The sequence below is a fragment of the Amborella trichopoda genome, chromosome 2, assembly GCF_054954075.1.
Source record: "Amborella trichopoda isolate Santa Cruz 75 chromosome 2, AtrichopodaSantaCruz75HAP2 v2.0, whole genome shotgun sequence".
Classification (NCBI taxonomy): domain Eukaryota; kingdom Viridiplantae; phylum Streptophyta; class Magnoliopsida; order Amborellales; family Amborellaceae; genus Amborella; species Amborella trichopoda.
The window spans coordinates 12,200,275-12,212,350 of record NC_142337.1 but is presented as its reverse complement, the minus strand read 5'-3'; the positions used below and the strand labels follow the sequence as shown (position 1 = coordinate 12,212,350).

The window sequence follows — 12,076 nt, the reverse complement described above, 5'->3', positions numbered from 1 at the left end:
AAATTTTAGAAGTCCTAATCTGGATCCCTTTTATAGTTTTTGGATCCAAATAGAATCTAAATCCCATGTATAGTTTTCAGATTCAAATCCCGATCTGAACATTCTAGATCCAATCAGATCCGGATCCAAGCATTCTAAATAGGATCGGATATGAATCCCATATACCATTCAGACCTGAAAAATTCTCACCCTTGGTTCTCCAAATTTTCCCTGAAATGTGGGAACAATATACACAAGAACCTCGTCCTACTCTCAGGCCCTAAGAAAGTAGGGCTAGGATGGCTCGGCCCGAAGCGAGACATAGTACCCTACAAACTCCTCACAAAACAATCATTAGAAGAAAACAAAACCACACAAAAAATATCTAGTTTTCCCCTCAGCCCTGGGGAAAAAGTGCACATTCCAAGAGAATCATTCCAATCCCACCAAACACATATTATCCACAACAAGAGAATCTCAAACCCTAATGGAGGTCATTCTCGCTACATTTCCAACATCCCATGAGAAAAATAGTCATTCTCCCCCTCCATTCAATATATAAACTGAACCCCCAACCCAAATTCACTCCACCAAAAACCTAAAATCCGGTCCCTAGTCTAGCCAAAAAACCCAATGGAACCGTCGAAAAACCCCACTCCAATTCCCCAGCTACTCCCCTCTCCCCTCTTCTACCTCCTCCTCGCCTTAATGACCCTCCTCTTCATTGCAAGGAGTGCCGGAAAACTAGCCGGGAAAAGGAAGCTACCACCAGGTCCGGCGGGCCTTCCCTTTGTGGGTCAGACATTCGCTTTGCTCAAAGCAATGCGTCAGAATCGCGGCGAACAATGGCTGGCTGAAATGGCGGAGAGATACGGGCCGGTCTTCCGGCTAAGTCTCTTCGGGTCGAACGTGGCGGTGCTGAGTGGGGTTAACGGGAACAAGGTGGTGTTCGGGGGCGGGGGCGGGGGTGACGATGTGGTGGGGGCAAAGCAGGCCGAGTGGGCGCTGCGGATATTGGGGAGGAGAAATTTGTTGACACTGGATGGAAATGCCCACAGGAGGGTGAGGGGCGCCATGGGTGTCTTTCTGAAGGGGGACGTTGTAAGGGGGTACGTGGGGAGGATGGGGGAATTGGTGGAGAGGCACCTAGAGAGAGAGTGGAAGGGGAAGGAGACTGTACTGGTCAGTATTTCTTGCATATCATCTTTGTTTTCTAGAGAGAGAGAGAGACGTATGGTGCTATTTCTTGAATGTCATTTTTTAGCGTTCGGTTGAAAAAACCAAGTAATTTCATGCTTTGGCTAATTCGGAGGAAGGCTTCCCACTTGTTTTTTAAAATATAATACAAATAAAGTATATATTATTATATTTATATATAAAAAAAATTATGTATAAAGAGACAATTTATCTTTTGTACATAGATGTCACAATTATTGTCACTTGCTAGATGTCAAATTAGATCTCTTGGAGGTGACTGATGAAGTTTGAGATTTTTATTCGGAACTTTGCGTTACTTCAATGACACTTTTACAACCACCCATTTTGAATTTTAAAGGGCAAGAATGATCGAGACATCTATGTACAAAAGATAAATGGTCTTTGCGTAGACAATCTCATATAAAAATATATTGAAATAAAAAAATTCAAAAAATAGAAAAAAAGAAGAAGAAGAAGACAATTTTGTGCTTTTAGCCAAAAAATTTCAAATCAGACCAAAGCGTATAATTGTATTTAAAAAAGATAATTTTGTGCTGAAGAGGCCGAAGCTTCGATCAAAGAGGCCGAATTAAACTGAAGCAGGACGAAGCGACCCGAAGCATGCTGAAGCTGATGCACCGAAGCTTCGCTTATCTTTGGTGTAGGCCAAAAATCAGAAGACTTCGGCCTCTACGATTGAAGCGAAGCGAATATGATAACATTATGTTTAACTGAGTCCTTTTTTTCCCAGATTCCCCCTCAGTCCGATATTTCTATATTCTTTTTTGTGTACTTTCTCATGAGGTTATCGGCAAGGATTTAAGAGGTTTAGGACCTCGGACCAGAAGTTTTGAACTCTATTGCCATAGGATACTGGTCTGAGGTCTTGAGCCTCAGATTGCTCACTAGACTATGCAGTCTGAGGTTTGGAATATCAGATCATTCCTGAGGTGAGAAAAAATAAATAAAAAGAATATAAAATTGGTCGAATGTTGGCAACATTCAGACAAGAAGCAATTTGAAAATTGCTTTTTTTTTTTTTTTTTGTAATTTTTCATGAGGTTACCAGCAAGGATTTAAGAGGTTTAGGACCTCGGACCGGTAGTTCTGCACCCTATTGCCATAGGATAGCAGACCGAGGTCTTGGACCTTGGACATCTCACTAGACTAAGCGGTCCGAGGTTTGAGATATCAAATATTTTTGAGGTGAGAAAAAATAAATAAAAAGAATTTCAAATCGGTCCAATGTTGGGGCCAAGAAGCAATTAAAAAAAAAAAAAAAAAAACGAGGTCATCTTTAATTTTTATAGAAAAATAGAAGCTTTTTATATTGGGTACCGTTTGTATAAAGCCAAAGGGTCTAAACAATCAATGTAAAGCGTACCTTCAAATAGTATCGATAAATGTGGTTTCAATATTGAAAATTTTTGTGATAGTCTTAAAATATATTTTCATCTGTAATTATAAAATTCGAAGCGAAGCACATCTATGAAAACTTAATATCCATAATCTTTTTTCTTATCTAATTTTCTCTTTTTATTTTCCTATCAATACGTAAATAACTCTATAATAAAGAACCTTGCTTTCATAATTGGGAAAAGTTTATATAGAGGCTCTAAACAATCAAATCAAAACCTGCCTCAAAACTTTTACTGGAAAATGTTGTTTTGATGCCCAAATATCATCAAATTGATCATCTCGACCTCAAGATGCGTGGATATGAAAAAAAATAGATTTCAAGTTTTGGAAATCATGTAATTTGTAATACATTTTGGACCGTTAATTTTCAAGATTTTCATACATTTGCTCGATCTATAAGATTTTTGAAGATTTAAATTTTATAAATAAATATGAAAATATATTTTAAGGCTATCCCAAAGATTTCTGATATTAAAACCACATTTCTCAATATTATTTGAAGGTAGGCTCTAATTTGATTGTTTAGAGCCTATGGTCTATACAAAACGGCACCCTTCATAATTCCACCTTCCTCTATCCACACAGCCAAAAAATCCGTACTAGATAATGAAGGATAAGTGAAGTGAAATTTGCCAATCACAAGATATTTGAGGTTCTAAAATATCTCACATAACTTATCCTCCCTCTTTGGTTATCTGGCTCTCCACGTGTTCTAAAGTAGAGGCTGGGTGTGGCCGTACACTTAGTGCACCAACTGTTTGATGGGGTGCAGTTTATTCCATGATAAGATGCGGTCCCTCTCTTTTTGGTGCAACAAGCTGACCCACCTGTTGCTCAAGTGCGATCCATTCCAAAAATCTACAACTTTAGTTACCATGTTGTGATTTTCATTTACCCCACACCACTAATACCTTCAAAAGACCTTCATGAGTCAGCACCTGCAAGAGCCCACTGACTCACCCATGCTTATCTTATAAAGATGAGGTTATAAATACAAAAAAATTTATTTTATTTTTCATATTCATGATCAACTTAACCGAGGTCATGAATCTCTAAAATTTTAAATTAAAAATCCATTCCTAAGATGGTTTAAGAGGGAGCCGACATGTGTATAGTATGAGTCGGCTGACTCATGGAATCCCCTTCTAAAACTAATTCCTAAACTATTTAAAAAAATGGGTAGGGCATGTGTTCCCTGAACCCAAAAAAAAAAAAAAAAAAAGAAAAGAAAAGAAAAGAAAGAAGAAAATATTTTGAAACTAAGATTCTTTTGGGCTTGTTTGATTTATGAAAGAGGCGTTTTTTGGTTTGATAACGGGGAAGTTTTACAGTAAAGTGGGACTCACTTGCCTTATATTTAAGGCTAGATAGTCAATACCTCCAATTTCAGTCTATGGGGCATCCTAAGACTTAGGAGGACCGTGGAACTTGGGGTATCAAAAAGACGTAGTTTCATCTTCCAGAATTCAAACACGCCCTCACAATCCGTCATTTCAACCACCAAGATGAATATTCAAAAAGAAAGAAGAGATTTTACACTTAAGAAATAGCATCTTCAACTATGTTTTTGATCTATTTTTTAAGTACTCTATTTTTAGAGTTTAACTTTCTGTTCTTAGATTCATGATAATAGTGATCAAATTTATCCATATTTAAGGTTTTAGATCCAAAATTCATCTTTAAGGTAGATTTAGTAAGTGGAGCACATTTTGTAAGTGGAGCACATTTGAATTATTCTATGTGCTTTGTGACCTATGTATGGAAAATTTTAAATACACCTTGTCAAAATTCCATGTTGGGGATAGATTTTGGATCAAAAAATTTCGCGTTGCAGATCTCAGGCACATTTCTATGAATCTCCAAAAAAACAGAGAAAAGGATTTCAAACCCTAAAATATATCAATTTAAAAGATCTAGAAGGAGTAATCCAGAAATTTAATATCATATATTTTTAAGTTTTTTTTTTTTTTTTCACATATTCATGATCATGGCAGTAAAAATAAGTGACTTGTTAAAATGGAATTTTGAAATTGACATAACAAAACCCCATCCTTTACGCATGGTAAAAGCGAGGCAGCCATCCCCTCAAAAGAGTATCTTGGAGATGGATTGAGAACAAAGACCTTAAAAATGATTGGATATGACAAAAAAAGGAGAGAAAAAAAAAAAAAAACCCTTAAAACCTTAAGATTATCTATCTTATTACAACATTTTTCTGGACCATTCATTTGATTTCACAACCGATTTCTTCAATTTGCATCATTTTAAGAGCTTCAAATCTTGTTTTGGATATAAATGGATTTACATGTGTTGAGGATGTGTTTTGAGTCTTCAATCTATGTAAAACCATGGGTCTTGCTGCATAACCTCTCCCATTGTCAAGCAAGATATTGAAATATCTTAAGTATATTGTTGGGCACTCATACCTAATATCCTTTGTCCATACTCATCCACGACACTGGAAAATAGATTATTTTCTACTTTTTGAGGTTGCCTTTCTGCATTACATGCTAGTATTTGAGTTTCCTGAAATTTCTTAGTTCTATTTTTTTTTGTCTTTTATTTTTGTTTCTTTTGTAAGTTAAAGAAAGAGGCTCTCACATTTCTCTCTTGACCCATTTTTAACCCTTAGATTTTGAAAGCATATTTGTGAAGACTACATTGGATCGCCCAATTCGAGTGGCCGGGCTGCTAGCGCTCGACTGGTTTTGGCTCATTGGACCAGCTTTTTTTGGCTTGTGCAATAGCTTAAACAAAGTTGGATTTTATGTTTAAAATTTTTCTATTTATTATTTATTTATTAAAATTTGGCTCATCCGGTCTAAGCAATGGTCATTTGACTGGACTAGATCTCTCAATAATTCAATGGCCAATCTGATCGTCATGTTGAAATAGCATTTGCAAAGATATGATAACTTAACTATAATAATTCATTTTGGATCTCTTGCGGATATTTTCTTTATGTTATCTCTATCTCTTTCCTTGATTTAAATGATGAGGTGTTCTATATAGAATTTTATAGAAGGAAGAGATGATCTTGATTGGTGATGAGAGAGGCCAGAGTATAGGGATCTCGAGAACCCCTTAGCTTGCAAAACCGGAATCCTAAATACCGGGATCCCACCCAAGATCGTGTACTCAATTGGCTAAATATAAAGTAGATGAATACAACTATAAATCGAGTACGATAAATAAAGCAAACATAAAAAACACACCACAACAACACATCCACAGCTTTGGTAATTAGAAATCCACTATCACAATTAAGATTACAGTTTTGGGATCCAAGAGATAATAACTACCTCTAAACATTGGTAAAAACCACTACCGATCTTTCATTCTAAACCTGCTCTCTCGACCGAACAACACCATTGATCAACATCTTCTTTCCCACCGCAATACCCCTACTTGACAGATAACCTCTAGAGCAATATAGAGATTTTCTCTCTCTAAAAGTTGAAGTTAACCAACCTAAAACTCATGGGAATACCGCCCCTTTCTTAGAGGCAATGTCTCTCTCTCTTGGAGACCCATCTCCTTATTGAAGATCCATTCTCATAACCTTCAAAGGGGTAACCCTAAAAAAATGGGTATTATGTCCTTCTCTCTCTTATAAAAATATCACTTTCTTACTTCTAAAGAAAGTCAATTTTCTCTTTCCCATAATACCCTAATATTTAGAAGAAAATATGGTTATGGTGATTTAGCTATCACCAAACCTAACAATGTCCACCTTGATAGTAAAATCGTCATAATTGTCTTGACAACCTTCATTGAATAGATTTCTTGATTTCTTCATACTTGTCTCCATTTTGTCTTCATATTTCTCCATTAAAAATTATAGATATTTTTTTATTTCTTCTCAATTGCCTCCATTGTGGAATTTTCATAAACACTTTGCTTTCATATTTCTCCACCTCAAACCATGTATCCATCAAACTCCACCATTCATCATTTTCTTAAGGCAAGCCTTAGCCCCGTACACACCTTATATTTTGATAGCAATCGTAGGGATCTTGGGAACCCCTTAGCTTGCAGAACTGGGAATCCCAAATATCGGGATCCCACCCAAGATCGGCTACTCAATTAGCCAAATGTAAAGTAGACGAATACAACTATAAATCGAGCACGAGAAATAAAACAAACATAAAAAGCATACCACAACAACACATGATTTAAGTGGTTCATCCCGTAGGATTACATCCACAGCCTTGGCAATTAGAAATCCACTATTACAATGAAGATTACAGTTTTGGGTTACAAGAGATAATAACAATCTCTAAACATCGGTAAAAGACTACCACCGATCTTCCCTTCTAAACCCGCTCTCCCTACCGAACAACACCGTCGATAAACATCCTCTTTCCACCGCAATATCGCTACTGAACAGATAGCCTCGAGAGCAATATAGAGATTTTCTCTCTATCAGAGGTTATGTATCTCTCTTGGAGACTCATCTCCATATTGAAGATCTATTCCCATAACCTCCAAATGGGTAACCCTCAAAAGATGGGTATTAAGTCTTCCTTCACTCTCTTATAAAGATTTCACTTTCTTGCTTCTCAAGAAAGTAATTTTTTATTTCCCATAATACCTAATATTTAGAAAAAACTATGTGTACGGTGATTTAGCTATCACTAAACCCAACACAGAGTGCCCTACCCTAGCTCAAACTTGTGAAACCCTCTTACGCTAAATACTCTCGTCTCTAGGTCACCTACCCCAGACACTCTCTTATAATAGGATTGTTTTGTACTGAATGATACATTTTCTACCACTAATTGTGGCTGATATATGATGAATAGAATAATACAAATAGCAATCAACTTTTAGTCTGGTCTGGGTTTTCCCTCGTTCTTGACCTCAGCGTGTATCATGTTCCCTAGGGGCATGTTGTAGCATGTTTCAAAGGGATTGTGAATTGTATAACCAAGCCCCGCGAGTAGATGGACAAAGGTTCAATCTCCAACACATGCAATGTTGATGCACCAAGTGGTGAGCTGTATTGATTTTTTCGCTCTCCATCTACCTATTGTGCATTATAAAAAAGGGAAATTATATTATTTATACAAAAAAGTTATAGTTTATTTATATATATTAATTTCATGAACGTGGCGAGTTATATGGATTTTTTAGACCTAACACTGTAAACGTCGACACTCATCAGTGAACATGTAACAGTGGACAAAAGTTGATTAACAAATGTCATGTTCGGTAAATTTACCAGAAAAAGGATCATAAATACATAGAGGGTGTGGTTTGTATAGAGCCGAGGCTCTAAACAATCAAATTAGAGCCCACCTTCAAATAGTGTTGAGAATGTGGTTTCAATACTGAATATTTAACTAGCCTTAAAATGTATTTTCATCTTTAATTATAAAATTTAAAGCTTCAAAAATAGGTATAGATCGAGTAGATCTACGAAAAATTAAATAACTTAAAAATCAACAGTTCAAAAATGCATTACAAGATGCATTATTTCAAAAACTTGAGATCCATTTTTTCTCAAATCTATGTATCTTGATGTCGATAAGATCAATTTAAGGATATTTAGGTATAAAAAACAACCTCTTCTAATGAAATTTTTGAAGTTCTATTTGTTTTTTTAGAGCCTAGTTTCTATAGAACCTTTTCCCATACATAAAAAGCCTAGGTTCTATATAAACTTTTCCCATACCTAAAACTTACCAGTGCCACGTCTCTCTTTTTTTGTTCTTGTAATTTTCCCTTTCTATGAATTTTATGTGCATATCTATAATTATGAAAACCTCATTGTTTTCTGGTCTGACGAAAATTTCATGGGAACAAGATTTGTCACTTCAAGTTCAAAGCTTAGCTCAAAACCAGCATCACAGTAATACTAAACTTTATGTGTCTTACAGGCAATGCCATTCATAAAGAGCCTGTCCTTTGACATTATATGCACCCTTCTATATGGCTTAGGGGGCGTTGCCGACCGAGACAGCCTCAAGAAAGACTTCCAAGACCTCATCAAAGGCCTGTGGTCTCTGCCACTGAACTTGCCATTCACACGTTACAGACGCGCATTACAGGCAGCGCGGAGGTTGAGAGCGGCCTTCGCGGAGCTTGTGGTGACAAGGAAGGGGCAGTTGGAGAGAGGGGAGGCCACCGCTTACGATGACCTCCTTACCTGTTTCTTGAGTGCTAAGGGCGAGGAAGAAGGCTTTACTGAGGAAGAGATCGTAGATAATGGAGTGCTTGCCATGGCTGCGGGACATGATACACTCACCTTGCTCATCACTTTCGTGACTCGAGTGCTTGCAGATCCGGATCTCTATGCCAGAGTTTATGCAGGTAAGTTGCTTTTCGTGAATTGGGTTCGGATCCATGTTCTTTGGTGTATTTGATGCCGCAAACTATTGGTATATGTTATACTTCACTCCCATAGGAGCACAATATACTTGCTCTCTGCACCAAAAGCATAGGGTATTTTTTTTAGCGGTTTATGTATGGATATGGTTTGGGAGGCTTTATTACCGTTTGATGACATTTTTCTACTCAAAATATTAAAAATAAATAAAAATCAAGCAAGAGTTGCCCGGTTCTATGACCTAAATCAGAATTGTCTAAATATCTTATAGAACCAGGCAATTCCCACCGAGTCAGAGATTTCAAATTTTGTGGAAACCAAGTGGGGTACGTACTTAATCGATTCCAAATCGCCGATGCTCAATCCAAATCATTAATTTTCCAGAGCACTGTTCCATCATACTTCTGTTTTGGTGGTTGCAGAACAATCAGAGATAGCAAATGGCAAAGGCCATGATGAACCTCTCAATTGGGAAGACCTAACCAAGATGAAGTACACATGGAGAGTTGCACAAGAGACATTGAGGCTGTATCCACCAATTTTTGGAAGCTACAGGAGAATCCTCAAAGACTTCGAGTACGCTGGTTATCATATTCCCAAGGGATGGCAGGTGAGCTTCAGACCATGTTTTTCTCTATCTTTTAGACATATTTTACACACATCATACACATACTCTATAAGAAAAACTAAAGGAAAAATGGTTTGATAGCGCCGCAGCTCTATCAACATAAGTAAATCCTCACCTTGAAACTTATCGAAGATTGCAACTCTGGCGTCAGAAAATCTTCAAATAGCTCATCTTAGCCTTGATCATTATAGTTAAAAAAATGATTTCAAGCCCTAAAAATAGTGTATATTTTGTGAAGAGTATCAGGTTTTTCTGAAGAGAATCAATGTCCATTAATTAACATGAATATACAAACTTGTCTTATATAAACAAATACATATGACAAGAATAGAGATAAATTATATACTATACTCAGACTTATCATAAATACACGATATTGTATCTACCTTTTCCAAACATACAGATTACCAGTTATACCTTCCATATTAACCTGATACACAATATATACTTTCCTTTAACATATTTTAACACATTATCTAAACCACCCATTTTGCTCTAAAAATAAGGGTTCACATATCAACAAGTTTTGTATGATTTTTTTAGGTTCAAATTTTTTAGTCTATATTGAAAATTGATTTTAGAGCGCCATCATGGAGATTTTCGAAATGTGCTTTTGGATGAGTATTTAAGGTGAGGTTTTACTTTGTTTTCATAAAGCCTAGCTCTTATAGAAACCGCACACAAAAATTAAATTATACATGTTTGACTCCTTTCCCACAATTCACTCAACACCAGATGCTCCATAGCGAACATACTTAACACTTATTCTCTATGAAAGAAAAAACTTTGGGATCTACTTAAAAATCGTCATGCGTTTATTTTCATAGATAGTTGAATTTTGAATGAGTAAAGGAGAGGAAAAAAAAAGAAAAAAAACACTAACGAAATAGTTTTGATTTTTGATCCTATGGTTGATTCAGATACTATGGGTCTCTTCTCTGACACACATGAACAAGGACTTCTTCCCAGAGCCCTCAAAATTTGAACCGGCACGCTTCGACAACCAATCGTCGATCATCCCGTATAGCTTTGTGGGCTTCGGCGCGGGCCCACGAATATGCATAGGGCAAGAGTTTGCTAAGGTGGAGACGCTTGTTACCATCCATTACATGGTTACCCATTTTTCATGGAAACTGGCATGCCCTGATGAAACTGTGGCTAGGGTGCCAGTGCTCACTCTCTCTAAGGGCTTGCCCATACATCTTCTGCCTCACAAAATATAGAATGTATTTTGAGTTTAATTCGTTCAAAAATAAAATTAAGGGAAGCTAGCATGTCTGAACTGCAAAATCAGGTTGAATTTTATTTTCTTAGAGATTATACTAGCATGTAAAAATGTTTTCATAGAGACAAATCTGTATCTTTATCAGCCGCCCTTTAAGCTTAAGTGGCTAGCCAAAGAAAAGTAGTAGGACTCAAGAGGGAAGAAAGGGACAATAATGTAATAACGAGAATTATTTGGGCTTTATTTTTTTATTGCACCTGTTATTTCTTTATTTCATTAGGGGCAAGTTCATTCGTTTATATATTTAAGTTAAAAATGCGTGGCTATAATTAAATAGGATGGATGGTCAGGATTTCGTAGGAGTTTTTTAGAGTTATCAGTTATGTAATGTCACGCCCCAAGAATTTATAATACTGATATTCTTGAGATGTGACAGTCAAAACATACATACATCTCTTGATAGGACAAATTTACAGTGGCGAATTCTTACAAAGTAACAAAAGAAAGTTTAAACACAACTACAATATCTTTCATAGTTCATCCTGACAAGCACTCAAAATGAAACCGTAGTTATCCTGAAAAAAAATTTTACCATAATTTGATGAGTTTGGCTACTCAGTAAGTAATCATCATAATCCTAAAAATAATCATGGTTGAAAGATATCAATATTTTCAAAAAGGAGATATATTAACGGAAATGCATTAACAGTTTCACTTTAAAAAATGCATAATTAAGTATAATTCGAATAATTGAAATGCATATAACATTTTTACGGCAGTGCATAATTCAAAGGATTTCACAAATTACCCTACTAGTGTCCCAAGTAGGTCACCTATATACTCCATCACCGTCCTGATGGTCTACTTAATTCCTATCGGCGTCCCAGATAGGTCCACTTAATCCTTGCCGGTCCACTTATACCTCACTGATGTACCGGATGAGTCCACTTAATCCCTACCGCCGTACAGGATAGGTCCACTTATACCTCACCGGCGAACCGGATGAGTCCACTTGCATACTTAAAGTATTTCTAAATCTCTTTAAACATTTGAAAGCAGCAATATCATGTACTCAACATATCACTGAAATTATTAATATGAATTTCACTGAAACCATTAATAACAGTCACTTTCAATAACATTTCAAAAATAACCAGTCAAATATTTTGGGCTCAAATTTAGAAAGGTAGCAGTTCGTAAATACATTTTAGTATAATTGTAAATCTAATATGTATAAAAAAAGAAATTCAAGAATACGGAATTATCACAATTTATGGGATGTCAATTCGCAAATAAA

At 36.3% G+C, this 12,076-nt stretch overlaps 1 protein-coding gene across 1 annotated transcript; it reads left to right on the top strand.

Moving 5' to 3' along the window:
• Window positions 1-384: 384 nt before the first annotated feature.
• On the top strand, window positions 385-11,030 carry LOC18448033 (cytochrome P450 716A1). Its single transcript, XM_006858111.4, has 4 exons — window positions 385-1,161; window positions 8,478-8,910; window positions 9,349-9,536; window positions 10,475-11,030. Exons 1-4 carry the CDS (start codon window positions 613-615, stop codon window positions 10,775-10,777), a joined length of 1,473 nt encoding a protein of 490 aa, XP_006858173.1. The 5' UTR covers window positions 385-612; the 3' UTR covers window positions 10,778-11,030.
• Window positions 11,031-12,076: the final 1,046 nt, after the last annotated feature.